General features: G+C 42.1%; 1 protein-coding gene across 4 annotated transcripts in view; it reads left to right on the top strand.

Annotated features, from left to right (window-relative positions):
- Window positions 1-25,574, top strand: part of SRD5A2 (steroid 5 alpha-reductase 2) — a 27,082-nt gene extending 1,508 nt beyond the window's left edge. Inside the window, exons 1-5 of one of the 4 annotated variants that reach the window (XM_026846152.1) lie at window positions 11,087-11,269; window positions 20,207-20,370; window positions 22,172-22,273; window positions 23,564-23,714; window positions 24,281-25,574. In XM_026846152.1, the coding sequence (XP_026701953.1) occupies window positions 20,271-20,370; window positions 22,172-22,273; window positions 23,564-23,714; window positions 24,281-24,347 (420 nt within the window). In that variant the 5' untranslated portion in view covers window positions 11,087-11,269; window positions 20,207-20,270 and the 3' untranslated portion in view covers window positions 24,348-25,574. Of the gene's footprint in view, window positions 1-11,086; window positions 11,270-19,647; window positions 20,371-22,171; window positions 22,274-23,563; window positions 23,715-24,280 lie in introns of those variants that run through there. The other 3 variants (XM_026846151.1, XM_026846153.1, XM_026846150.1) reach the window with 3 other exon arrangements.
- The last annotated feature ends 1,447 nt before the right edge of the window (window positions 25,575-27,021 follow it).

Here is a 27,021-nt window from a genome sequence, read left to right as displayed (position 1 = left end):
AGCCCCTCCACCCCAATACAAAGATTTGCTGCCTGAGAGCAAGAAGGAGGTGGATGGAGCCAGGAGACCTCCCTCCGTCCTGTCTTGGCCCAGGAGCAGCAGTCCAGCAGCCTGTGGTGAACCATGACAGCGGTACGCTTTCCATCATTCTCTTCCACCGCTAGGCAGCAGCCTCTCTCTTTGCGGCAAGCACAAGATGGTGTGTTCTCTGAGGCTTTCATGAAGGGCTAAAGGCAGGCTACTGCTGCTGTTGAGGGGAGGAAAGGGGAGGGAGGAATCCCCAATCCCACCCCCTGCCTTTTGGTCTGCCGTCTTTAGTTAGCCAGCCCTTCATCTCTCAATGTGCACTTTTATTACCAGAGCACAGTGTGAATTTAATCAAATCCAAATGCTCTATGATGCTAAGACAAACGTCCTGTAAAAATCTGGATTTATCACATCTGTTTTAGATAAGTTCATAGCTTCTTCACTTTCTTAAGGTAGGGTCTGTGGTAGTAGGGCCTCCAAAACTGCCGGTGTGGGAAGGCAGGAAAAAAGGAGAAAGAAAGTGAGAAAAGCACTGAATGCCAAGTCTGCCATCTGTATGTGCCATCTCTGTGAAAAGCTGCCCATGAGCTGAAAATGATGAGTGGCATAAGATGTATATACAGGAATATTCTTGTGATAAATGACTTACAAAGTATTTCACTTTGAAATGTAGTTCGTATTACAGCCTTTCCTGCTCCAGGGACTGTGGTGGTTAAGGAATACAGTGAGAATGCCAGCTGAAGCCCTCAGGTGGCGGGGAAAAGCCTGTTTGCTGCATTTCCATTTTGCAGTCCAGCTTCAAAGATCAGAGGTGGGAAACAAAACGTAAGATGATGAGAGGAAGCCATTGCAATCGGATTCCATATAAACCTTAATGCTGCATTTCTCTTAGAAGTGAGCAAGACAGAGTGGTGAGGGGCCAAGGAGATGCCACCATACACAGTGGCAGGGAAGGAAGGCCTTGTCTCACTGACCTACAAACTAGTCCTGAAGATACTGGTGTAAAAGAGAGGGTGCCCCCCAGTCTGCTGCTTGTAGTAGCTGAGGCATCAGCAATTTAAAGAGGCATTTAAGTTTCAAATGCCACCTAGAGTTACATTTAATTATTTGTTTTCTTCTCTTGCAACTTTGTTTCTAAGCTTTTACTCTGTTAGTGTGTGTATATATATATATATATATATATATATAAAAAATATATAAATTTGCTGGTTTCATTTCTGAAGTGCACTCAGGGGAATGTGACAGACATTAAGGGCGGCTGCTCTTTCAGACACAGCTGGATCCCTCAATGCCTATGGTTGCAGTAACCCACTTAGTCTGCCTGTACTTGGTTTCCTACGAATTGTCATCTTTCTAAAAAGATCAAGGAATGCAGACTTTCATGGCAAAAGAATGGGAAACCCGGAGCATTTGAAAACAGTATCCCTGCATAAGTTTTTTACACTCATTTTGGCCAGTTCCTCTGTCTCCAAATCTAAGCTGGGGGAAGAAAGAAAAAGACTCTCCCTCTTCCCAGGCTCTGCAGAATGTGACTCATGTAGTCCCTTTTTAAGCCTACTGGTACTGCCTGGTTGGTCAGGCAGGTGCAGCAATTTACCTGGACATACTGGTCATTTTTTTTGTGTAGGTGTGCCTACTTGTGATCAGCGAGAAAAGCAGCTCAGGCCTCCAGAGAAATGTAGACAGATGCAGGCCCCAAATGAGTATGTTTATAAATTAATTTGCTCATAATTTGTAGAGGTATTTTGTATTAGTTCATAAGGAGTTTTAGTTCTGGTTTTTTGAATATGAAGTGGGTAAAGAGAGCGATTAGATTAAGTTTGAAGTATATCTTTAGATTTCTAAGTGGTACTCTCCTTGCTAATAGTGTATATAATCAGACCATATAATAACCACCAGATTTAATCCAGAGATTACTTTTTTCCTCTCATAGAAATAGTTGTTTTATCCTTTTGTCTTAGAAAGTCACCAACATTAGGTGTCAATAACTAAAGACATTTTTATTATTGGCCTCATTAAGCCTTTCATTAATCTTCCAAGACACAACATGCATGTATTTGACAAGTAACAAATCCTATTTTCTGTTTTGCTTCACCTCGATGCTTTGCACTTGGCCCTAACCAGAGTCAGTTTGGCCTTCACCAGCTACTCAGTAATACATTTGCATCCTCTCTCCTGCTGGTTGGACTTATCAGTAACTCTAGATCTGATAGCGATATCCCTAACAGAGGCTGGCCATTCACTCTGCCTCTTTCATGCGTTCCTTTCTTTCCAGTCAATGAGTTTAACTTTTTGTGACTCATCTCAGTGAGTTTCAGTAATGCTAATATCTAATTTCTTCAGTGAAAATACTAGATTCATTTCTAATTTTATCCATGTTCCTCAAATTGATGTATGAATAGTCAACAAAAGAATCTCTTTATATGCTTCGCCACAGAAGTGTAATATTTTATGTATCCAGTGCTGGTGTGGAGTTTGTTTCTTTGCAGTCTCCTCTAGCATTATTAAATACTTCCTAATTATGCTCTCAAAATAGAATATGAGCCGATTGCCTTCTGAACTATGAGCACAAATAATCCTATCTATACATTCCTTTCCCCTTGGAAAGTGGGCTAACGTTACAGAAACCTATAGTTTTTTTGCCCAGCCCGAAGTGTACCCACATAATTTTTCCTTTTGTCTCTTGGAATGGAAGAATTTCTGCAGAGATAAGACTTTTACATTTCTTTACTTCTTTTTGAGACAATATGCCTGCTAACAGTATATTTCTATCTGATGCCAATCCATTTGTGCTAGTTTGTCATTACAAGGCAGCTTTACAATCCTTTATGGTTTGGGGGTTTTTTGCTCCAAGTTTTCTTCCCAGATGGGCATTATTGTGTGCCATGTTCCTGCTCTCCATTCCTCATCATACCCACTGCTCCTACTGTGCCACCTAAGGCCATAATTACATAATCTGATTGTTCAAGAAGGTTTTGTATGCTTCTGTGCTGCACACAATTTATGATTCTAGATGACATTTGTTGTCTTGCAGCCAGTCCTCTGCCCTGAGCTCCATACACAGAATGTCTGTTCTGTCCTCCAGAAATAAAGGGAACCACAATACACACAGAGCAGGTCACAGAAGTTTTTTCTCTTCGTTTCATCTCTGCTACCTGGAGCAGGGCCACAGCTAAAAGATTTTTCATGTTTGCTCTGAAACTTCTCTGTCACTCCTATTTGTCTGTCACTGATGAATATGTGAAGGCTTGGTGGGCACTCAATCCCAGCTGCTCTGCAGAGAGCTGTTCAGATTACAGTCCCAGGGCAGAGACCTAAAATCCCAGCCACGAGGCTGTCACCAAGGCACGAGCAGGCCCTTCTGATCTCACCTATGTGAGGTTTGGGCCCAGCAAGGACATTACAAAACTTGTTATCCTGAGCATTTAAAGCCTTATTTTTTAGAAGGTACATTCTGAGCACCAAATTCCACTGAGCTTTGATAAGACTGATGAGGGTCTGGATTTGCATTACCAGATTCCTGCTGTTGATATTGGAAAAGCAGGGCTATAAATGGCTATACTAAGACAGAGAGGAAAAAAGATTAAATTATATACAGGAGTTTCAGTAAACATTTTTACTTACAAATAATAATGCTTTTACGAAATAACTTGCTTTAATCATGGGATGTCTGTACTATTCCCTTATTGGGGCTGCTTTTTTAAATCGGAAATAATAAGCAAAGGAGAAGCATTAAGATTCATTCCATATGCACAGTGGGAAATTTGTTATGGACATTGCTCTTTCAAGGTCCACAAGTCTATGGGAGGAGGTAGCACTTTTTTAATGAGCCAATAAATACAGATTGACAAAAGGACAAATTTTCACAAGCCCCTTTGTGTACTCAAAAGCTTATGCAATTAGGTCATTTCCTATTTTTAGGGAACTCTGTTAGGGAGAAAAGTTTATGAAATAACCTCCTAGTATAAATATATGTCCATCCCAGACACTGCAATTGTTTCCCTTGGCATAAATTATATTTTTGGTATCACCTTCAAAATTAAAGTCATTTTGGTCAAGAATAATGATGACAAATAAATACTTTTGAACTATAAATCAAGATAAGTTACATGCCTTGAAGTGTCCTTCTTTCCCTCTAGATGTTGATTTGAATCTGGCGGGTGAATTGATCAGTAGGGTGATCCTCACTGAGTTTGGTTAAATACTTAAATTCATGTATGTCTACACCCATTTGAACACAAGAGCTCTGTTAATCTTTGCTGACCACTCAGCTGACATTGTAATTATTTTTGGAATATCTCATAGATACAACAATAGCAATGAAATTATTTTGTAAGAAAAATTTAATATTAAAACTGGATTAAAATATTCAGTACAGGAAGATGGAAAAAGTCAACTGATAAGAAGAAAAAGCTTTTGATAAAAGCTAATTCATTTTAAGACCCCGCTAAATTTTATCTAACTGTGAACTTTTGAAACATCAAGTGCTGCCCTATTAATACCTAACAATGGGCAGAAAGTTTCACCATTCCTAGAAAGATGCATCAAAATTTCACCTGCAGTAGCAATGAAAAAAGGTCACATTTGAAGGAGATTGATTTTGACCTCTTCCTTCCTAATTACTCTTTATAAACAGGCAATAGAGTAGCAACACCCACAGTCAACTTCTGCCATATAGAAAATACTGTTTCGCTTGTTAACTGTGCTAGAGTTCATCAACTTAATCCAATACTTTCCATGCTGGGAGATTGCCTCCCAGAAATGTCTGGAAAATGTCACTGTATCAAGGTTGTCTGCAAAGAGATGTGTTGTCTACTAGAGAAAGAGGGTTTGCCTATCAGAGGAAGAGATCAATTTCCAGGCAGGACTCTGCTGGAGCAGATCCTGGGGCAGAGTGACAGCCTGCAGCACTTCGATGTACTGGTAAAGATGGGCTGGGTGACTTTCCTAAAAAGCCAAATCCCCTTGAGCAAGGTCTTCATGTCATCATTTGATGTGGGGCAGGAAGGCTGAAGAGAGCTCTGAATAAGCTAGCTGGGCTACTCAGAGCAGTCTAGTCACATTGGTGTGGTCTCCTGCGAGAGATGCACATGAAAATACCTCTGGCCAGCATGGTCCTAGCAAACCTTTCAGTGACTCCTGTCACATACCTGGGGCAGGACAATTCATGTGCATCTATAAAACTTTTGCCACTCCTGAGAACAATGAAGGTCAGGAAAAAAAAGTTGTATTTATGTTATGTTATTGAGTTCTTTGTGTTTATTTGCTCCTCTTTAGAACCCCTTTTTAAAAAAAGAATCATGTTTTCAAACTTGGCCTAGGTTAAGGTTACTAGAGTGTAGATATGTGTCTCTGGTTATTTTCAGGAAAAGCAATTTAAACTTGGCAGAGTTGTTTCTGAGAAATGCATTTGTATTTGTTCAAACATAAAGTTTGTTATCTCCTCAGCTGACATCTCCAGAGTCTGCCCATACAGAGCAGTTCTCTGGTTCATCAGAGGCTATAAGCAGGATCAATGTGTGTGAACCTGCGATCCAGCCAAGTATAGTCCAGGCAGGGACTGTAGGGGCAGAGCAGGATTTTTGATGCATTTCTGGCTGATAGGGTACTCAACAGGGAAGAAGTGGTCTCCTAGCTGGAGTCTTGGCAGCATGGATTAGGAAAATACAAGTCTTGAATGCAGAGAAATAAAAAACACTGTGAGGCTTACAGTCAGGGCCAGAAGGTGGGAAGAGATAAAAAGGTCAGGTGAAAGAGAGTAGCACAGGAAGGAATAAGTAGGAGAATTGTTAAAAACTGCTAGGGCAGAAGGTGGAGCAGGAGTGAAAAGAAATGGAAGGGAGAAGCAGATGTGAGAGGACAGCATCCAGATATCAAGAGACACTTTAATTCAAGAGACACTTTAATACCAGCACTTCCTATGTGTTGAGTGTTTCACTTAACTACTTTTAGGGTTAGGAAATGTTTTAGCACATTTTGGGAAAGAGCAAAGATGACCATGAGTCAGAGTCAGCCCATCGTAGTGCTTTTCCGTAGGAAAAAAAGGTGATATTAAGTCTTCCGATCATTCTAATGTGAGCACAAACTCAGGACCTGACCAGGCCATTTCAAATATTGTTCCTCTCTGTACCGCCATGGATGCCATGAAGTCATACAGGTTCAGAAGAAATTTGGATTACTACTTTTCCAAGAGCAAAACATTTCAACCAATATTCTTAAAAATGTGAGCCTAAGGATTTAGAAATTATAATTTTCAGCTTAAACATTTTTGATTGTTTTGGAAAAAAAGGTATGCAGTGTTTCTGGCCATTTCAGTTATGAAGAAGACACTCCCAACACACAACAGGCCTAAACTGCTGCAGAGGTTTATTGCTGAATCTTTCAGTTTCTTATAGCATTTCTTTGCATAGTAACAAGTAAGGAAGAAGATGACCTGGTGAGGCACTTCTGAACTCTGTGGACTGTGTTGAAACAGTCAAAAATGCTTCTACCGTTGCCCTGCTGCACGTTGAAAGAAGCACTCTTAGCAGAGGCAGGACTTAGAACAGGTTTTGATAGGAGCATCTGTAAAACAGAGGTAGAGAGAAACTGCTTTAGTTTACAACCTCAGTTTTCTCAGGTTGTTTTACAGCAACATGTAGTTTACAATCTCAAACTACTTGTAGCTGAATAAACAACCCAGATGTGTAAAGTCTTTTGTGCTGAGGGTGAGACTTCTGCAGCTGGCTGTCACCTCATACCCTCGTGTCCTTAGGTGTGTATCTCAGTCTCCTGTAGCCCCAAAGCATCACTCCTGCTCTGTGACACCCCCTGCCAGACACAGGTGCTTGGGCTGACCTGCTTGCTCTCTGTGTGTGGGAGCAGTGAGCATGCTGCCTCTGGCTGAACAGATGCTCGCAGGTCCCCAAGGGTGGACAGGATCTCCAGCTAGAGACTGGTACTGGAAATCCTCCACCACCAGGTACCTGGCCTGTTCCTCCCTCACACAAACCAATTGTGTGGGGACTCAGGAGAGAGGAAACTCAGGAGGTCTGCACCCCCCCCTCATGTTCACAAGTACCCACTGTTGCTCTGGAACAAACAACCAGCTTCTATTGCAGCAACTGTGTAGATCAATGCTGTCATATGTACCGATTATGCAAAGAGTTTGTAGTTTATTGAAATGTGACACTATGGAGTCAGTGCAAAGCCAACAGAATGTGGAATTAAATAGTATAGGAGGGGTGATGTGTTTTCATGTACAGGTCAATATAAACCATACTAATCCTGTGTCATTGCTGAGTCCTTTCCAGCTACATCTAGAAAAGTTGCTGCAGAGGGAATAAAGACCTGCTAGGAAGCCCAAGAGGAGAAATCCTGTTGCTAAAGGTACACAGTCATAACTGCAGAAGGAGAGGGATAAAGGTGAAAGAACTATAATGAAAGAGAGGCAGAGTGCAGTGGTAGGGCAGCAAGAGGGACAACTCCTAATTAGAAAAAAAGCACATGAAGACCCATAAAGGAGATGAGAATCTTAAGAAAGAAGGACAAAGAAAGGACAAAGTTAGTAAGACTGAATGAGCAAAATGGAGACAGAGCAGGAGTTTAGGCGTAAAAGAGAAAAAGAAGGAATTACTAGAATGGAAAAAGCCAGTTAAGGGCATTTTAAAGACTGTTAGCAATGTGTCTTGCAATTCTAGTTGCAACTCTAGAGTCTAGTGTATGTTGATTGGATACAGTCTGACCAAGATTTATCTTTGGAGAAGGATAGCTTACCAAATGTCTGGCTGACTTTGGTCATTTCTCAGCCCCATGTAGGACCGCTTATGGAAAATAATTACACTTTCTCTGATAAATGCAGTTGAAAGACCAGAGATTTGTGTATCTTTGGATTTTGTACCATTTTTCATGTAGATGCATCCTTTTGTTCTGCTCACACTCTCAGCCTCCGTGAACTCTTTGAACTCTCTGCTCCAGTGAAGCAGTGAGCTTTTTGAAGTGCATAGCGTAGTGTCTGGTTAAGTTACTCTGGCACACGTTTCATGCTTTTGGCAGACACCCACAGTTTAGCAATAGGAACAAAGTGATCTGTCTTCATAAATATCGAGTGGTTATTTCTGGAGAAGAAAAAGAGTGAGATACCTTGCTGAAATATATGCTTTGGCTGGCTAAGCCTTTGACACACCATTGCTTAGATAAAACAACAGACGTTCTCATAATCTTTAAGTGCTGCTGCCCTTTAGATACGATCAAGCAGTAGAGGTAATCATGAACCGTGAGATCCGCACGTGTTTTGTCACCACAGTCCCTCTAATCGTGTTGACCCTAGGCCTGTCCTCTAATCCCCATACAAGTATAAATCTGGACCAAGTTTAGTTAGGGTTTCAGCTGAGATAGCTGGCCTGGCATTGAGTTCAGTCTGCAGCCTGAGCAAAAGATTTTTCTCGTGCTAGTTTTTTTGCTCAGCTTATTCCAGATCTCATCCCTGCGTCCCAGCTTCTGTCAGAGCCTGTCTCTCACAAAGATAGCTCCAAGTTCCCATTCCCAGATAGTTCCTGGCTGCACATAGTCCTCAGATTTTCTCCTCATTCCTGATGGATGGTTGTCTGGCCTGTCCTCAACAATTGCTATTGATAGAGATTCCTCCAACCCTTCAGCTAGTATGTTCCAGTGCTTCTCTGTCCTTCCCTAGTGCTTAAGCTGCATTTTCTGTACAGCTGTTTAGGCCTGTTACTTCTTGTTTTGTTCCCAATAGACAAGGAAAATGTTTCACTTCTTTCTTCTTTGCAGCATCTTTTTATACAGTTGTACAAACAACCCTGACTCTCAGTTTTTCTGCATGTCACATTTCCTAGACTACAGTTGTTTTTCTCTGGGTTGCTTCCACTTTGTCTTCTGTAAAGTGCTGAGTTCAGCTGGACACAGTGTAATTTAAGTTCCTAATAACACCATGCAAAGAGGAATGATTACTTCAGGTGTCTCCAACAGCACTCCCATTCCCACATTACATTTTAACATTTGCCTTTTTCACAACAGCCTGACATCATTAGCTCATGCTTAGCTACCAGCACTCCCTCTACTATCCAGCCTGTTCTCCAGCTTTTCTTTTACATTTTGTTAGTCTTACCCAAGTGCGGTATTTTGCCATTGTCTTCACTGATCACACCTACTGTTTTAAAACTATGAAACCAATATTTCAAGATTGTTGTAAACTCTATCCCTCACTCTTGATGTGCTCAGTATCTCCCAGAGTTGTGCCAGCCACAGACATCAGGAATGCTATTTTTTTTTGCCAGAGGCATATCATTCATGAAACAATCCTCTGAGTAGTGCCAGAAAAGTCTTTTTCAGAACCTCCCTCAAAATAATCCTTCTAGTTTGATAGGGAACAATTGTTAGCTATCCCTTGATATAATTTAGCAATTCATTTTGCAGCCACTTAAAATAACATCCTCTAAACCAGGAAACCCCAAGTTACTTATAAGATTGACATGTGAGACAGTGTAAAAAATCTTACTGAGGTCAAGACATGGGTCAAGGACCTCTGCTGCTATCATCCCTCTCCTATAATATATCTAATTTATGTCAATTCCTTCATTCAGCAAGCCTATTTTAAGAAAATAGGATTACCTATGTTAAATATGGAAGTGTGCCCTGCCTCCTGCACTTGAAGACATATAGCACTCCCAGTCAAGGAGGCTGTTACAAGTATTAGTGTTTGGCTTTTCGGACAAAAGGTCCATCATGCCGTACATCCTGCACTCCAGTACTTGGCTGTGTAGTAGTTGGCTGAGGACAAACTGTGGGTCTGTGTGTAATGGTCATGATTTCAACAGGGATCTCTACAGAGGACATATTTCCTTTGCTTTACTAAGCTTTATTTCAGCTTCTTTGGCTATGAAAGAGCAAAATATTTTAAAAACAAATCCTCGTCTTTCCAATGAATTTGCCAAGTTTGGCAGGTGATGGCGAGAAAGATATTAACTCCTGGTTCTAGGCTCTTGCTTCAGTCACCTTTGATTATAGGCTTTCAGTCAGTTTTTCACAATGTTTATTTCAGCTCACTCAGATCTCCTTTCCACATTACAAACAAAAAGGAAGAAATAAGTAGTTAGCTAATAACAAATATAAATAAAATATTTAATAGTTAAGGGTATTAAAAACCTATTTGGTGTTTGTACACCAAGATGGAAACATTTGAGAAACAAATATACTAATATAAATGTATACCGAGTGTAACTTGCTGATGGATTGTGACTTGCTGATGCATCTTGTTAATGCATCAAACCCAACAAATCTGTTCTTAGTTTCCCTTTAGAAAATGCATAATAATTGAGGTATAGGGTTTTGTTCCTATACCTGCTAAAGCCAGTAGAAAAGATCAATGCTTTTCACAATTCAGTGCCTTTTTTTACAAGTGACAAGGAAGAATTCTTCTTTACTGGTTCTAACTGGATGCTGGTAACCACTAGGAAATACCAGATTTTTCTAGTGACAGTTTCAGAAATGATGGAAGAAGAAGGAGTAAGGAAGTAATTTATAAAAAAACCTTGCAAAACACTTTTGAAACCTGCCTGCTGTTGCAGTGAATTTAGAAGAGCAAAAATTTTTGCCTTGGAGTTGAGCCTACACACAGTTCTTCTTTACTAATTAAAACCAAATACCCATTCTTAGATCCTGTCCCTTCCATTTCCCTTCCTTTTTTCAATGACTCGTACTTTATTAAGTGTAGCACATCTAATAATTCCTGTATGCAATGTGAAGAATACTCAGTTTCATCTGTAAACTGTATTTGTCCTTCTTACTTTACTAACTCTATAGTATGCCTAAAATTTGTAGCAAACAATGAGGCACTACTGACTAGTGCTAGATAGTCAGAATGACTGATTTTAGGTGTTTATAGCGTTGGAACTGAGCATTACATTGCTCAGATTCCTTAAATGTATCAAGGTCAAATGCATCATGGTTTTTTTCAGCTATGATTGACAGTAATGTAGAAGCAGCGTTTTATTTTTAGCCATCCACATCAAAAACACGTGCTTTTGCAAATATTTGTATATTTTTCCTATAATCCCACTTTATTCAAATGCAGTTATAAGCAACTGAGTTTTTCTGACCCGACATCAAGGATTCAGCCTGAAGTCTGTATTTAACTGTGTGGCCAGAAGTCAAGTGCAGTTGCTGATTCCCTTTGACTGTCAAGTCTTTGATGAAGTTGGCTTCTGCAAGTGCTGTCATCCATGGTGTCAGCCTTCTTGGGATAGTGAGTATCACTCTGCAGCTTTGCTCATAAATGCTGGTGTTAATCTTATCTATTCTAGGGAGTTTACTCTATAATTTTTAACTCGTTCAGTTTGTGTATAATGTTAGATGAGTTGTGAGACATTACGAAACCCTGAAGTTATCATACTCGATTAGAGCAGAGGTCCTTCACAGTCAGCCCTCTGTCTTGGCAGAAGCCAATATTGGATGATTCAAACGCAAGTGCGGGAAATGGTGTTCAGTTGCCTGGGGCAGCTGCCCCCTTCTGCCTCTCTTAAATGGAATACAGTTTATCCTCTGAAATATGAAAATGAGTATGCATTCCAAACCTTACTTTTTCCTCTCTTTTTTTATAGGACCTGCCTGTGTCTGTAACTTGTGGTTATCCCCCTTCTTCTCCCGGTCCTACCAAGCTCTTTACTTCAATGTTAGTTTTATATTACATTTAACAGAAAATTCTTTTCATTGCATTCAAAATTCCTTCCTTTCAATATCATGAAAGCTCTTGGTCACAGCTATTCAGCTCTCTCAAAAAAGTTATCTTCCAATATTGTATGTTAATCGCCAGTCCGAATTCAGCAGCTCCAATAGTTCAGTATGGCAGTCTCTTCCACACCTCTTCCTATTTTGCCACTGAATCTTTCTGTATTTCTGCTGTCTTTGCCTTAAATCAGTGCTGCCCAGACTTTCTACTCTGCATTGCCCTTCATCTCAAGAACTGCCCAAACCCGTGTGGTGCTATCTGTCTCAGTTTCCTCAGTCCTTCTCCATCCCTTGATCAGATGTGTGCCTGCATCTCTTGCCCACAAAAGATGAGTCTGCTCCTGCCAGAAGTCTTCATCCGACTCTGAACCTGCTACTAAGAGACCACAAAGAAAGAGTGTCCCTATGAACAGGCTTCAGGTCGGATGAATTTGATGAGTGAGCCACAAACAGCCCAAGGATTTTAGACTGAGCACATTGTTTTAGACAGAATACTCAGAAATTAATCTGACATGACAGGTTTACTGTTGTTTTATATAGCTGAACTTGTACAGCTTTTCAGTAATATATGTATCTTGTTCCTTAAATTGTAGTCATCACAAGTTTGTCCAAAGGTCTTTGGAGGAACATGCAAGTAGGATGTTTTGTATGTGGTTTGGAAAGTCATATCTAGATCTATAAATCTATGTGATTAAAATAAAAAGGGAGTTGTCTTGCTCCCATCACAGTCACTAGACAATGATTTAAGATGAATTTTCAAACTGGGCCTTTGACCAGCAAGTGATTACAGTTATCTGATGGTTTCACACAGTCCCAGTGATGCAGAAATTGGGCATGGAGCAGCCCCCTGCCCCGGGGAAGGAAGACATGCCCTGCAGCTGGCTGTCACCCAGTGGCACGCACAGCCACTGCGCACCCTCTGCACCAGTGGGCTCTGCAGGCAGCTGCAGCTAGACAGCAGCTCCAGAAGAAAGCCCAGCTTCTAAATTCACAGCCTTCCTTACATCAGGAGATGAGATACACCTGCAACACTGCAGTCAAGAGATCTGCCGTCTGTCCTGTACCTGCAGTAGGTATTGCTAGAGGCTTAAGAGCCAGTCCAGCACTCCTGCCTGCTGGCATTGCTGGTGTGTGTGTGACCTGGGTGGTAGCCCAAATTTTGTTCTTGAGGCTGTGCCAGAGCATGTCTCACTGTGCACACCTTCTTAGGAAAAGGGACACAGTCCACCCTGTGCAGTACAAGTGGTTGCTCATAACCTACTTGCTCTCCTTGTTTAAAATATTCTTGGCTTGCTGACTTTTTAGGGCTACTACAGTCCATACAAATAAGCAGGAAAGGGCAAATCATTTCAGGGTGGGATGTTTGAGGAGTGGAATATAAGGGATGAGGAAGCTCTCCCCCAGTTTGTGACATCAGGGCATCTGTAGACATCATGATGAGGGAGAGTTAAAATGCTTGGTTTCACTTTTGAAGGTATTTTGGGGCATTTTGTTTTACTTACCCTTTGAACTGATTGCAAACTTGCCAGCTGCTTGAAACTGGCATTTTAACTGTTACATTTGTTTAAACCCAATCTGGGATAACTGAAAAATTTTGAATTGGGCACAGGAAAATCAGGTGCCAGGTTGTGCCCTGGTGTTGACTATTCATAGATAATAGACTTGACAGTCTTCTCCTGTAAGTACTCAATGGAAGTCCATGTAACACAACTTAAAAATAGCAAAAGTTAAAAATTACCTGAGTGCAATCCACAAATAACCTATAGGACTGCACTCAAAAAGAGAAGGTATGTGCAGATTTTAGCACAGAATCTTCAGCAGCAGATGTCTTTGGGACATGTCACATGACATCATTAAGTCCAGAATAATTAGAGGTTTTGTGCAGGACATCACAGATACCCCCAAGTAGAAGAATTCCATTATGTTTGTAAACATCTTGAGCCTTCTTCATCCAAGTGGTCAGGTATGCCAAGGGTGCCAGCAGCTGCTCAGCAATGTGACTCCAGTGACAAACTATGGCAAAGACTCCTGTGCTGTTAATTGTTGGTGCAAATAAAACTGTTTTAAGATTGGTGTAATCGCCCCAGGTTTGGACACCAATCTTTTCAACCTGTTCACAAGACAGATCAAAGGGTACTCCACTGTTTCATACCAGGGAATTCCTTTCAGGTCTGGCTGGTCTGTAGTTAGTGTAACACAAATCACATATTTTTGCTTACCACCTGTGTTACAGATATTTGTACAAACTAAGAAAACCAAAAGCATCCCCCTAAGAAGGGAGCTGTAGCAGAGTCTAGAGAGAGGCTGAATAATGATGGAGGAAATAATAATAGTCCTGAACAGTGACAAGAAAAGGGACTGGGTGAAAGTCAAAACTAAAAACAGAGCACCAAGGGTGAGATGGGAGCTGAGTGCCCACCACAGTACTAGTCCCTTCCTGAAAGCATCCAAGGAGCAACCAGGCAGAGGCAGGAGAGGGAGAGGAAATCAGGCCTGCACCCACCAGGATGGCTTCCATCAACCTTCCCTCTCTGGGTGCCCTGGACAGCCAGTGAGGCTGGGGACAGAGAGGGAAGGAGCTGAGGAGGTTGTCCTCTAACTTAGCGAGGCCTTTAGTTGAGAAGGTGCCAATAAAGCGGTGAGAAGTGCAGACAGCACCTCAGCAAGGGGGTTTCAGTGTGCAAGAGAAGGGGCTGTGACATGTGCTGTCGATGTGGCAGGGTGTCATTCCCCTGCAGGAGGGGCATGGCTCACCCGCTGCATGGACGCTGGAATGACTGTGGCCATACCCACTGCTCAGTGAAGTGTCTTCCAATGCACATCCCCAGCTGACCGTGGAGTCAGCTCGGCTTACATGTGAACTGAGAGGGCCCTGATGGCATCGCTCTCGCGGGGGCCTGGCTGCCTGGCCTCACTTGGACCACCAGCCCTCCTCACCTTTTGTACGTCTGGGTGGGACAAGCGAGGAACCGGAGTGTGTGGAGCCCAGACCACGTGGAAACAGTTCTCAGGAACCACTGAGCACACTGGTTCATTCTCACCAGGGATGCAGGGCAGGCCCTGGCTGTCCCCATCCTCCAAGAGGAGCCAAAAAATCCCTGCAGGGACTCAGAGCAGCCCTGTTCAGAAGTCTATAAGACTCTTCTGGAGGCTGGCCAGGGTCACGGGATGGGCCAGGGCATGGGTAGGACAAGCTTGCTTATGGCCAGCACCCTCCTTCAAGGGGAAAAGCATCACATCAGCCCTGCCCACCTCTGCAGTATCTCTGATTCCGGGTCTTTAGTTCATCCCAGTTAGACCCAGGAGAGGGCCTGGTGGCAGAGGGGCTGGATGGGCAGATACAGCCATAGGCTGGTGTCCCACAGGGTGATGAGGTGCATGGGTGGGAGGCAGCCTGGTACCCCCCATCCCCAGCTGCCAGCCCCAAGCTCTTGGCCCAGTTGCTCCAGGTGTAAAACACCTCATGAGCACTGGAAACACCTCAAGTTTCCAGGCTGGAAAATATTAGCTGCTACTGTCTGAACTACTGTGTCTTGGCCCTGGAGAGAAAAAGGCACAGCAGCAGCATAAAGACCTCCAATTAACAAGCTGTTGGTGGAGGACTGAGAGCCCACTCTTACTGGATTGTGGTAACATTTGTGAAAAGATTTCCACCTTCTGTGGAAAGAAGAGCAAACCTATAATTTCCCCTAGTTTGGGTGATGGTCTCTGGAGTTTTCAAGGAGCTTCACCTTTAAGATGCAATTTGATGCCATGTCAAAAGATTTTCTGTTCAAAGCCTGTTCTTCTGGAAAATAAATGGACAAGAAAATGAATAATTTATTAATCATTCATTTAAAAGAAGTTGTTGGCAATGGTTTAGTCAGATGCAGTGCCTTTGGCCAGTAAAGATAGTAAGAAATAAAGGATTAGTCATCAATACTGCACTGAAAGAAAAAGGTCAAATTTGTCATTGGTCTAAATCCAAAAGGCCAGGTTTTGTTCTGTTACTCTAAAATGGTGGCCTTTGGTTCCTCTTTGATTTCCACACTGCAAAATAATTCCAGCAAAGATGCAGACTCCTCCATGGAATATTTAAACCTGTTAAGTGTCCCCACTTTATTTCAGTTGTTTTTTCAAAATCCGTCAGGAATAGTTTGTGCACCCTCAAGTAGCTAGGTAGTACAAGCTGACAAGTACTGTATTAAAACAGACTTAAGGCATTGTTCAGATACAGAGAACTGAACCTGGCCTCTGGATTCACAGACTCAAGTGGATTTCCGTGGAGAAATTATTCTGCAACAATGATTCTTGGATGAATTCCTGGCTTGAATTTTCAAAACTTCTATGAGACAGGGTTTCAGCAATGACAGAATTTCACTCTCTCAACAACAACAAAAAAAAGCTGATTCCTTCTGACTCCCCTGCAATTGTACTTATACTTTACAAGCTGGCTTCTTCTGTCCTGCATCCAGTGCACCCATGGTAGATAGGTAGGCTCATTTTTGCCCTGCAGGACAAGTCACCTTTCAAGGACCAATAACCTTTACCCTGCAACAGCAGCATCAGGAAGTACCACGGCAACAATCGACTTTGCTGGGAGCTGAGAAATGCCAGCTCATGCTAGAAACTTCTGTTTGTATCAGCTGTAAAAATGGAGAGACTCTCAAACATAACTGGTTTTGACAAAAGATAAAGCAGTGCAAGTCCCACTCCCATCTGCTGTATAAATTTGCCTCTTGAATTCACTTTGTGTAGTTTGATATCATTCTCTCTTCTATACAATTTGCTTTTTCCCAGTTTCCACTTGCAAGTTTCTCACTTTTTCTCATAGCTGTTAAAGTCCAATTTGTCCATATTACTTCAACAGGCAGATCAGATTGCTAAATCTGGTCTTGCCTACACGTAACTCCAGCAGTCCATTCCCCAAGGGCAAAACTAGTAATTATTGGTAACATTACTCCAAAGACCATTCCTTTCCATACTGTAATAAATATGACAAATGTGATGCCACTGTCTGAAAAATATTTTCGACACCTCTAAGGTTTAAGTATAGAAATATTTAGAACTTCTGCATCACAATTGTCTCAATAGCTGGAAATCTGGCTTGCCTTGCTTCGGAAAGCGGTGAATACATTAACGTGTTGTTGCCTGTACTCTGCTTACTCACTTTTAGATACACTCAGTACGATTTAATCTAGATTTATAATGTTATGACATTTTATGCCTCAGCTTGCTTAAGTTGATATTGGCAACCTGGGCTGTGAATTATTTATCACCAGTGCTTATGTACTGGTATGATGAGCACCATCCAAAGCCCAAGAGGGCAACAGAAAGAAATTAAGAGGGTAGATTTTACCACATACAGAACTTAATTGGCCAGGTAAGAAAACACCTAACAAATAGGAATATAACTTCTCCATTTCACTCTCCCAAAGATGATATGGATTGTCAAGAGGGATACACCGACCTGAACCAAAGATATGTGAAAAATAAAACTATACAAGTACAGATTATTTGCTCTTAATGCATGTTAATGCTAGAGCTAGCACAGCTTTTGTCTAAGGAAGCCCTAGGTGCTGGAACTGCATGGAAATCTTGTGTTTAGCATATTAAACTTAGTTTTTTAGCTCTTCTTATTTTTTAAAAAAAGCTAGAAAGCCTGAAGGAGAGGTAGGAACTGGAGGCAAAGCGGCTCCCCCAGGCAGCCAACAACACTGCTCTGCTTCTGAGTTGAAGTGTCCAAGCAGAGCAGGACAGAGCTGCTGCATGTTGGAGATGAGCGGAGGTCTTTGAGTGGGGTGGGAGAGGCTGGGGAATGGGATTACATCTCAGGCTATGTACTGCAGGGCGTGAGAGAGCCAGAGGAGTCTCAGCGCTGCTTTCAACTTCATCTGCCTGTAGCAGGAAACCCTTTTTGCAGGACAAGGCTGTGAGACAAGACACACACCAATACAGTTAACAGTCAAGCTCCAATGTTTATCAGAAAAACGTCCTAATATATTCTTGTACATTCTAAAAATAACAGCAAATCCATGTGTTGCTCTTGCACATGCTCATTTCAAATAATAGTTCCTCTCAGCACTTTCAACAAATACTACTAACCGCGCGCAGCTGGTAGATAAGTTTCTGCTTTGTTATTTTAAAGAATCCTTTCTTATCTGTTTCTTCCCTAACAAGCACAAATTCTTTTGCTTTTAGCCGTCTTAGACCGCCGTTAGTCTTCTAACCCAAGTGCGTCATTAATTTAGACATTGTTAATCTTCTAACCTGAATGCTGACGATACTTTTACATTGTCAGTAATGCAGAAAGTTCACGACCTGGCATACGCACCCACAATTCCCCCTTTTCTTTTTATTAAGGTCTCCAGGCTGTTTACCACACAAGACAGACAACATCTCAACAGAACAAGAAATCAGCATTCCAATAATCTTTCTATGCATATTGTCTTGCAATTATTAATACTGCCTAAATATAAATTGAGAGTGATTAGAAAGATCATACAGCACAAACTTAATAAAGGACTAACACTTAGATCCGCAATTGCTGGAGAACCCTGGGTGCAGTGAGAATTCAGAGTACCCTTCTTTGCAAATTGGAAATCCTACGCGATGTGTCCATCCATAGGTAAGGCATCCAAAGTCACTGCAAGCAGGTCCAGCCTCTAAATCAACAGGCCAAAATAACTGGCAATTTTCTTTGAGCGGAAACATCTGATTTCATCCTCCTGTTGGTTCCACCCAGAGCCTGGCCAGCACTCAAGGGAGAAAACCAAGGGAGTTTCTAATAAGGTAAAACACTTTGAGTTCCTCATTCTTAATATTGCGAAACGAAGAAAGTTGAATACACACATTCTTACAGCATTTCATCCTTATTAATAACTACATTTCATCTGAACTACATCTTTCACTAGTGACTAGTAAGCCTATATATTTCATTAAGGAGTTGCAATTACTGTTATCATTTTCTCTTTTAAGAGTTAGCAGTGTAGTGTATTTTGTCCCGTTGCAGTAGCAAACATTACCCAGACATTCTGTTTAAATGATCAGTCAAAGAGACTGCAAACAGTCAGCACAGGGGCATCCACAGCACCCACAGCTGGATCCTGAGTGCTGGCTGCCTCTTACGCCTCAGGTATGGTTGCACACACCTTGCCGGTGACCACTGGAGACTGTGACCTGTGAAGACACAAGCATAACTTCTTCCCCAGGTTATTAAAGGATATATGGACCTTCCCAGTTACCTCTTTCTAGGTTTTTTGCTAACACTTGAGTCTTGCCCCAGATTTCTTGTTGATCTGGTATCTGTGACAAGAAGTGACACAATATTGGTGGCACCTGTGAGACAGGAGGAATGTTAAAAAAGTTCATGACATATAATGCCTTATTTAGCCTTTTGTGAGGTGTAGATTGATACCCTGCATGTTCCCTTCTTTTTTTTTTAATCAAATATTAATCCTGAAATTGAGATTATACGATTAAGCTCTTTGGTTGGATATATTGCTGGAGGTGCAGTCGGAATTGCAGGCTGTGGCATCTGCGCTGATCGATTTGAAATAGCAGATCTTGAGTGAAGAAGATCAACCTTTCCTCCAATTGAAGTCACTGTGGCTTTAGTAGATTCAACTTCAATTTTCATAGGGTCAAGGCCGCTGACTATCTTCTCAAGCATGGGTTCTAAGCTTAAAACTTGCAGAACTTTAGTTAGCTTCAGAATTTGTTCAGAAAGTTTATCAACTGAGTTAACCAATCTGCCTAATGTTGAATCCATCTTAGCAACTTCAATTTGCAGCTGCAATATAGCCTTAGACATCGTTAATCTTCTAACTCAAATGCTGATGATACTTTTACATTGTCAGTGATGCAGAAAGTTCGCAACCCGGCATACGCACCCACATCTGCCACCATGGGCTAAAGCCTTCAGGGATTGGTTCTTGTAGTGGGATCAAAAATGTCTTCTCCATAACAAAGCTCCTCCATGGTGCCTGTAGCATAGCAACGCTTGTTTGTAGAATCAATATTGCAACTGGTACTGCCCTGCAATACTTTGATTTGAACATCAGCATGTCCATGTGCCTCCAGAGCATCCTTTGCTCAGCCCTCTACAGCATTGCAGCAACAGGCAGCCAAGTCTTAAAACAAAAATGCTGTTTGTGGGCACAAGTTCTTCACTTTACCAGCAGGGGACAAGGAAGGCAGAGAGACTTTCCCAGACAGCAGTGACTCGGGATGAGATTTCTAGCTTTCCACCTTGTGTTCGGTCCTGAAGGACTAGAAAAATGTGGGTATCTGCACTATTTCTTGTTCCCATTACCTGCTGATCTTATTTAGTTACAGTGTTTTCCATTTTTTCTAATCTCTATTGATCTTTTTTACATTTTGTGTTTTGTTAAAGTTTTTTTTCCTGCAGCAGAGATACTGCAAATACAATGTTATCATGAGTAATGTGCTGACTTTGTTTTCTTATCTACCTCAGGACATTTATTTACCCCTTCTTCACTAGAGGCAGACCTTTCCCACTGCAATTGCTTTTCTTTGGCATGTTATTCTGTATCTATAATGGCTTCCTTCAGGGGTACTACCTGATTTACTGCGCTGAATATCCAAATGATTGGTGCACCGACATCAGATTTACATCAGGTAATTACAGCTGCAGGATTCCCAAGATCTAATCTCCAAGCAATTTGTAATCATTTTGAATTATGTCCTAATCTTCACTGAACATGTAAGTCAAATCAGTTGTGATGGAAATCAGCATAAAACTTGCCTGTTGGCCTGGATAAAACAAATAAAACAAAGCAGTGACTTTTTTTTTTTTTTTTTTGCTTGGCAGACACCTTTGAAGGTGTATGATGTTATGGGTTAGTCGCAAATCACCAGCTTTGTTTTACTGACACCACTCTAGAGCCTCCCACTGCTACAGGCTGTGGAGATGCAATCTCAGGCCTCGGCTGAACGAGGATGTGCCCTTGCCCAGCCAGAAGTGTCCACCCAGCAGAGGCTGTGCACCGGTGCAAACTGTGGCTTTCTCTCCCCTGGCAGGGAGCTTTGCACTTGATACAGCTATTCCAACTGAAAGAGAAAAGAGGGGCAAAACTCCAGCATAAATGAGGCTTTAGAGACAAAGGGCTCTTTTCTCTTGTGTAAGGCACATGGCAAGATTAGGAATCATGCACGGTCTGGTTGTATGTTAAGATGGTTCCTTTTTATTATGTAACTTAATAGCCTAGCTGAACTTCACACTGTAAAACACCTGGGAGAGTAACTGAGCAAGAGTAGCATTACACATTTGGTGCTGCACAGAGGATGTTTTTTAAAGGCACACATAGAAATGCAGATTAACATGGAGGTCTGCAGAAATGTTTTGGATATGACAAGTACAAAGTAACCAAGGTACTTTTTGTACCCTGTTCCTGACTGTTGATGCAAGTTCAGTCTTTTCAGACAGCATCACATATTAAAAATTCTGGACATTGTTTAGTAAGAGCTCCCATACCCAACAAAGAAAACACTACGTCACATAATTTGCATGATAAATAAAATACATATTTAATAAAAAAAAAAAAGGAAATCAGCATTAGCAGTTCTTGAAATATTAAATAAAACAAAAACAGTATATTATTCCTCTATAGACTCTTACCAACTTTATGTTGCAACTGGAAGTGTTGAGGTTTTATCAGCATATAGCCTTTTTTCTAAACTTCATAGCACACATCACCCCTATTTCTTTCCTTGCTTCCCAGTCACTGTCAGAGGTGGTTTTCTCAGTGTCTAATGTGGCATGAAATGTAGGACATGTAACCTACAGAGTTCCTCAATCAAATGCCTCTGTTTTTTCAGCTAAATGGAGTATGGTCAATGAATCATTCTGGCCAGAAGCTGTCAGCATCCTTCAGCAAGTAACTGCTCCATGTGCATGCCCATAGCTCTGTCCAAGCAGCCTTGCTGGCAGTGGGCTGAGCTGTAGATTCCCTTCCCAGCTCCAGTGATGTGCTGGATAAGTCTGTGTTCTCTGTGCTCCTCTTTCCCCAGCAGTAAAATGAGAGCAATAGTACTTGCCTACAATTAGCAAATGGTGACTGTGGCCAGCTGGGAAATTCAGCTTTTTCTCACACCAGCTGAAAGTGCTCTGGTCTCACCAACAAAACAGCGTGCTCAGGATGCTTATAATTTTGTCCAGAGTTGCTCTCCACACTGAAACTAGTGCAGCTGATCCCAGAGGACTGTGATTCCATGGCTGACACAGAGGGTTATTTGTCACCAGTCACCTATACTTCTGTTCAGTAGCCTTCTCAGTAGCAGCGCATCTTGAAAAAGAATCCACCCACCTCACATTAGGTCTCCTATCTGCCTGGCTGCAAAGATAAACCTCACATATGTGCTTGAGTAGGGATAACTAGGCAGAGCTGTTTTTCTAATCCATTTCTTGTTTGTTTCTTAGGCCTCCTCTTATTTCTGCTGGGAATGGGAATCAACATTCACAGTGATCTCCTGCTGCGCCAGCTGAGAAAACCTGGGGAAGTTACTTACAAGATTCCTCAAGGTATATTCTTATCCCTCACCTCCTTGGAGAAAGTAGGGCAGGAGGATAGATAATGTTTTCTGATGGAATTCTCAGCAAAGCGACCATAATAGCAGAGATTCCAGTATCACAGAATCACAGAATCGTCTAGGTTGGAAAAGACTTTGAAGATCATCCAGTCCAACCATTAACCTAACACTGACAGTTCCCAACTACACCATATCCCTCATCGCTATGTCAACCCGACTCTTAAACACCTCCAGGGATGGGGACTCCACCACCTCCCTGGGCAGCCCATTCCAACACCTAACAGCCCCTTCTGTAAAGAAATGCTTCCTAATATCTAGTCTAAACCTTTCCTGGCGCAATTTGAGGCCATCACACAGGTACTCGCTTTGGGTGCCCCTCTGAGCTGCAGGGACTAGCGTGAGCTGGCTGCGGACAGTCCACAAGAAGCAACAAGAGTATCTGGAAAACAGGAGCGCTGAGGAGAGGTTTTAGGAAATGAGCTGGGCAATTTAGAGAAGATTGGAGTGGGACATAGGAAGAGGATTTTAGCCTTGTAAAAGGCATCTGCAAAGAAGGAAATATTCTTCTCCATGGCCAGGAAGAAGTAGCGGACTTCTTACAGTGCAAAAGGGAGATTCAAAGTGTAAACTTTAGGGGAAAAAATAACACCAAGGATGCAAGGTGCAGAATTTCCTTTCTGTCCTCTTCAAGGTGGGGCTTGGTGAGGAAGAGTAGCTGTGGGCTAGAGTGGTGAACCAGGAAATGTCTAGTTCTGTAGAGCAATTGAGATAGGGATCTGGGAATTCCCTGGTTTTGGTGTTGACTCCTTCCACTGCCTTGTTACAGGTGGTAATATCTCTCCCCCAGAGTTTCACGCCTCCAGTACTTAACTGCCTTTTGCAGATGCTGTGATTAGCTAAAATGCAAAACTGAGATCCAGATTTTGCATTTCCCAAAGGTCATGGAATTGCAAAATATTTTTAGAGCCTAAAGAGAATTGACTAATGTTAACAATCTTAATTTAAATCTAATAATGGACTTTCTTAAGTACTTTTCCAAATGAAAATTATTGTGAAAGTGCTGGAAACCTCTGGGTTAGAATCACCTTTGATTGCTGTACTTGTACAAGTCTTGTACAAGATCCTCCTTTGGCATGGCTCCCTTGGCTTCAGGGCAGCAGGTTTAGGTTGCTGTTATGGGCTCTAAATAAGAAAGGTAGAATATTCTGCTGACTTTATGGGAAAGAACTTTCCATATGCATGAGATGACTGTAAAAATTACATATTTTGTCTGTTGATACAGGAGGATTATTCACCTATGTTTCTGGAGCCAACTACTTTGGAGAAATTGTGGAATGGTTTGGTTTTGCCATAGCAACCTGGTCCCTACCAGCCTTTGCCTTTGCCTTTTTTACGCTCTGCTGCATCGGGCCACGTGCTTATCACCATCACAGGTATCAAACCGTTTCCTGCTGTATGCTGCTCCTTGCTCTTGGAGTGCAGTTTGCAAAATGCCGGGGAGGGGCAGAGGAGCAGGGCCAGGATTCGAGACAAAATTGATATTTAATACTATGTACAAGAAGTGTATCAGCTTATTTGTGACTGGGTGAAAGTAAGGCAATCGGCTGGAGCTCATGTTCAGTGAAGTGGGCCTGATAGTAATTTAGTCCAACATGATTTACATCAATGCTTCCACCGTGTTAGAGTCTCTTTAAATGTGAACCTTTCCTAAGGGTTCTCTTGCAACCTCTGCAGTCCTTTGGAATAGATACAGTCCCCTGCTCTGAATTCCTAAAGTTTCTACTTTAGGTCTGTTAGAACCTTAACAGTATTATCAGCTTTCACATAATTAAATAACCTGGTGTAAATAGTTCCAGAATGCTCTTTTGCAGAGTAACACACAAAGGTTACAAAGCAAGGCAGTTTGGAGGAGTTTTCAGGTTCCTCAGCTATGCTGTATTGAAATTGTGCAGTTTTGTTGTATGTATGCAGGTTCACTCTCTTGCTTATTTTCTTTCAGGTACTATCTCAAGACATTTACGGACTATCCAAAATCAAGGAAAGCCTTGATTCCTTTTGTTTTTTAATGATTGAAATATGGACTCTGTTCTGCTTTTACAGGGCTTTTTTCAATTCCTAGTTTTAATGTTAGGTCTGACTAACTGTACAGTTGATAACCTGGCGTTGTAACAGACAAGAAGGTAATTTGGAACTGAAGTTCTTGGTTTTAATTTCAGGGGAAATTGCAGGTAGTTGTGGGCAAAGGGCTTGTCAGTGGAGTTCTACCTATAGAAAATGGATATATAACTGGGATATATAACTGCACTGACATCAGAGAAAAAGCATTGGCTAAAAACTGATGCAGGAAAGTAGAAAGTAAGCCCATGACTTCAGAGAAAGTCTTCAGCAACCATTCCAATTTATAACACTTCTGCAGCTGCTTCTTCCTGCCTCCATGCCATAGCACGGATGCCCTCACTCTGCTGGCACTGCCCTAGGTCTTGCCATGCTTTAAACAGGAGTAAGGGTCTCCTTTGCCATAAAAATAACTCAGACCATTATTTTTCATCTAAAATCCAGCTTAGCTCCCAGAACCATAATGCAACAAGAGGATATTTGTGCCAGCACAAGGCTGGGAGCACTATGCCATGGCACAGAGAGATGCAAAGTACTCAGAGATGGAAGTATCTGAAGCTGGCACTCAAGCACGATGTCTGTGTTCCTTCATTAAGCAATACTCTCCTCACTGTCAGATGATTAATCTTCAGGCATCAGAGGTTTTTTTAAATGTACTTTGTCAAAAGAATTGTAGCTCCATTAGGATTTTTCTTCTCTTGCAAATCCAGAGCTCTTTTCAGAATAAAAATTTGTCCTCTCAAAAACACTCAGTTGTTATTCATAAAATCTTGAGATGGTGATGTATGACAAAAGTTAAAACAAATAAAAAGCTCTGTGTTGAAGAAAATATTCTCCAACACTGGCAGTACATTTTGTCTACAGAGAACATTTTCAGATACTCATATTAGGAAATGATATAGAGATATTACTGAATTTTCACAAAAACACAGGATATCTCTTCTTAATTTCAGAATATAGTCAGGAATTTAAAAAAAAAAAAAGTCATTAACCTCAATGGGAAGAGACGTCCCCATGGATGTGGATAGTTTTAGTTATACCTTAGACCATAAAGTCCTGCTAAGAATTATGCCAAGTAGCTGGAAAGACCAGACAGCACATACTAAACATACTACCTGTTGCTGGAGTCAGCTGATTGACTGTACACAATTTTCTCCAAAACACAATAAAATTTATGTAAAACACAGAGCTGTGCTAGCCTGTAACTTACTGTTTGCAGAAACATGTCTCTGTGATGTTGCTTACCAAGTCCTGCGCATGCTGGCTTCCTCCTTCTGGGTAAACCCTCCCTTATTTGCACATTAATTGTCTTCATTAAGGTAGAGCAGAGCAGAGCAGCCAGCCGAGGCAGGGTCCCGTTGCATTAGTGCCTGTACAGAGCACAGGAGAGCTGGACCCTTTCCCATGTGTAGGCAAAGGTAAAGGAGGGATGAAATAAGGCGCCAGCAGAATTGTCATTGCATGGGCCATGAATTTCACATCAGCACCACAATTGTCTTTTGCTTTTGTTTCCTTATTTAAATCTTCCCTGTGGAAACACACTGGGAAGGGGGTTGCTGGATGTGAAGTCAAGGACAGGAAGGCTGGAGGCGACAAGGATGCTGGTGGGAAGGAATGGCCTCTTCCCCAGGGAATGGATGCTGAGTGTGAGCAGCGCAGTACTCCCCAGGGCTCCCAGCCTCAGCAGACCCTCCTTGATGATTCCTCTTTGTGCTTTTTTCCCCCCAAAGCCCCAGAAGTGATGAGAGAACAAATAGCCCGTGGGTACCAGTGCCCATAGCTGCTGTGTCCTCCATGTATTGCCAAGCCTGGGACAGGAGCAGGGACCAAGCTGTGCCTTACCCTTTGGATCAAAACAGGGTTTGTGCACACTTTTCTGTCCCTCCTACCTACCCCTCCTGTCAAAACAGGACTATTCCTGGCATTTATTTTCTCTTGCTTAATATTTGCGCCAGGTACACTGTTACTATTGCCACTATTGGTCTCAAGCTTGGATATCTGCTGCAAGGAGCCGGGGATCAGGGTGGGAGAACTGACACTGCCCAGAGGTGGGAGCTGGCCTGCCTGCAGGCTGGGGGGGCCCACAGCCCTGTACCCCTGAGTACAGGGTGCCTCAGGGTGCCGGGCGCCTTGCAGGAGCAAGTCCATCCTCTCTGTCACAGGCCTTGGACATGGCGCATGGAAAGGGGCTGCAGGTAGTAAAGGAGCACATCTTTCTTCTGCCCTGCCCCATGATGTGTTTGGAGAGCAGGAGCAACGTGAGTGCTTTAAACCCTCCATAAGCAACGATTGCATTTAATAGTGATGGAGAGGAGATGTAGGCTCTCCCCATGTTGAATTTCTCCACGAGGCAGTGGCTGCCCCTCTGCCCCTGTGGGGACACCAGTCTGGCCCAGGGTGGCACACCTGGGGGAACAATGCTGCCAAGAAATTTGTTTCATCTTCCCTTATTTTTATAAGGAAAAATATATTCACCTTGACTCTGGGAGAAAAATGTAGTGGAGATTTTCATATCCCTCTGCTCAGGCCTCTAGAGACTACATACACATATAATTTCAGAGCTGACTGTGAAGTGTTTTGAAAAGCAGCGTTTTTCTGACTTCCTTTGCAATGTGCTTTTGTTCT

This window comes from Athene cunicularia (assembly GCF_003259725.1).
Source record: "Athene cunicularia isolate RWA chromosome 3 unlocalized genomic scaffold, athCun1 chr3_part1, whole genome shotgun sequence".
NCBI lineage: Eukaryota > Metazoa > Chordata > Aves > Strigiformes > Strigidae > Athene > Athene cunicularia.
The sequence above is the reverse complement of the archived record's forward strand: the minus strand, read 5'-3'. Positions and strand labels throughout refer to the sequence as shown.